Source organism: Dipodomys ordii, unplaced genomic scaffold (genome assembly GCF_000151885.1).
Source record: "Dipodomys ordii isolate 6190 unplaced genomic scaffold, Dord_2.0 Scaffold50, whole genome shotgun sequence".
Taxonomy (NCBI): Eukaryota; Metazoa; Chordata; class Mammalia; order Rodentia; family Heteromyidae; genus Dipodomys; species Dipodomys ordii.
This window is the reverse complement of record NW_012267266.1, coordinates 4,125,939-4,128,282: the sequence shown is the minus strand read 5'-3', so window position 1 is coordinate 4,128,282 and position 2,344 is coordinate 4,125,939. Positions and strand designations below refer to the sequence as shown.

The 2,344-nt window shown below is 45.2% G+C and overlaps 1 protein-coding gene across 1 annotated transcript in view; it reads right to left on the bottom strand.

Moving 5' to 3' along the window:
- Positions 1-2,344, bottom strand: part of Dnajc18 (DnaJ (Hsp40) homolog, subfamily C, member 18) — a 26,852-nt gene that overhangs the window by 8,385 nt on the left and 16,123 nt on the right. The window contains exons 5-6 of the mRNA XM_013020308.1: positions 1,403-1,512; positions 390-400 (exon numbers count right to left, since the gene is read on the bottom strand). Of these exons, the coding sequence (XP_012875762.1) occupies positions 390-400; positions 1,403-1,512 (121 nt within the window). The remainder of the gene's footprint in view (positions 1-389; positions 401-1,402; positions 1,513-2,344) is intronic.

The window sequence follows — 2,344 nt, the reverse complement described above, 5'->3', positions numbered from 1 at the left end:
CCGGCTTTTTTCTTTTTGCTTATGTGGTGCTGAGGAATCGAACCCAGGGCCTCAGGCATTCAAGGCAAGTGCTCTACCACTGAGCCATCTTTCCAGCCCATCCCTGAGACTCTTATCTCCAATAAACAACCTGAAAACCAGAAGTGACTCTGTGGCTCAAGTGGCAGAGCACTCGCCTTGAGCTGAAGAGTTGAGGGACAGCACCCAGGCCCAGAGTTCAAGCCCCACGATGACAAAAAAAAAAGGAAAGAAAGAAAGAAAAGAAAAGAAAGAATAGAAAGAAATAAAGAAAGAAAAAGATCTCCAGAGAAAATACAAATTGTCAATGCACAGATGAGAAAAAAAGCATCTACACAAAGCCCATAATTTTTCTGGGATGACCAAGTAACCTGTATGCTTCCTGCTAAGGCGGAAGGGGGCTTACTCACAATCTGACACCCAATAATTCTTTTTTTTTTTTTCTGCTTATGTGGTGCTGAGGAATCGAACCCAGGGCCTCATGCATGCAAGGCAAGCACTCTACCACTGAGCCACCTTTCCAGCCCTGACACCCAATAATTCTGCAGCCACTTTTCTAAGACCAATGAGGCAGGCACGGCTACATAAATGTGCCCAGACATGGACTTTCCTGGGGTGGGGTTCTAAGAGTCACAACGGAGTTATGTAGCTCTTTTGCCTAAACTTTAGCTAATTGGTCTAGGGACAACTAAAGTCTAGCTGAGATCATTGCATTCTCCTCTCGAGAATTTGGGGTTGAGGTTCATCACCTCAAGAAAGGAAACATTGGGCTGGGATGTAGCTCAGTGGCAAGGTGCTTGTCAAACAAGTATGATGTCCTGGGTTCGATCCCCAGTACTAAAAAAAGAAAAGACAAAGAAGAAAGAAAGAAAGAGAGAGAGAGGAGGGAGGGCACATGTTCTCATGCACTATGAACTAGTCATTTGCAAGGGGAAGGAGAACAGGCCAGACTGCTTAGAAAGAGCAAAACAAAGTCAGAGTGATGGGAAAACTGGAAACAAGCTGGCTCTGAAGAGTCATGGTGAGTGCAGATACCCAGGAGCCTAACAGTACCCAGCTCCTGGTTCCAGCTGTGTTCTTGCACTTGAGCTTCATGAGACTCTCTTGATCCCTTACCTTAAACTCCTTTCAGAGGGAAACCAAGATCCTGGGAGAGCCACAAAACAATGGATGGGGGCGGGGGGGGGGGGGGGGAGAGATGGAAGGGGTGGTCCTGACCACTCTGGCCTATTTGGGCTGGTTACCCAGCCCTTCAAACTGCCACCTCTACTTCCCTACTACACATTTTAGCAGTGGCTCAAGGTTAACTTCTAGAACTAGATTACACTCCATCAAGGCAGGTTTGGTAAACTTTATGAGCAGCTCTCTTCCTTTCCCTAAGTACCTGAGGTTTATCTTCTTCTTCTTCCTTTCGTGTCTGTGTCCTCTCATGTCGGTGTCGCCGGCGGTAATAGTGAGTGTCATCTGTCACATTTGAGAACATATGAATATTTCCTGGAAAAGAAAGAAATAAAACAAACACTTAGGAGATGTAGCAAACATTTCTGTTTTGTTTTGCCTTCGAGTTCCTTGTTCCCAACTAGGTTATCTGAAGATAAAATATTGGTCTATTTTACCCAGTAGAAAAATAAGAGAGTAGTTAAGTGAGCTACCTGAGAATGAAATGTGTATAGCTCTCTAGCCTTCATTTAATATTTTGTAGGGTTGGGTGTGGTAGACCATACCTATAATCCCAGCACTCTGGAGGCAGAAGCAGAATTAGAAGCAATTAGAAGAAGGATTTGGATCTTACCTAACTCATGTTTGCTTCAGTGCTCAATAAAAGGTTCTGTCACTGCTAATATGTGCCTAGTATGAGCTCCATCCTCAGCACCACAAAAACATTCTGGGCACTGAATTATCCCAACTTCTAACTCTCTACAAGGTGTGTGTGTATGTGTGTGTGTGTGTGTGCTGGTCCTGGGGCTTGAACTCAGGGCCTGAGCACTGTCCTACAGCCTTTTCACTCAAGGCTAATGCTTTACCATTTGAGCCACAGCTCTACTTCTAGCTTTTTGGTAGTCAGTTGGAAATAAGAGTCTAATGGACTTTGCTACCAGGCTGGCTTTGAACTATGATCCTCAAATGTCAGCCTCCCAAGTAGCTAGGATTACAAATGTGAGTCAGCTCTACTGGGTACTTTTTGATGTTTTTTTTTTTTGGGTCCAGTCGTGGGGCCTGAACTCTGGGCCTGGACGCTGTCCCTCAGCTCTTCAGCTCAAGGCTAGCGCTCTACCACTTGAGCCACAGCGCCACTTCTGGCTTTTTTCTTTTTGCTTATGTGGTG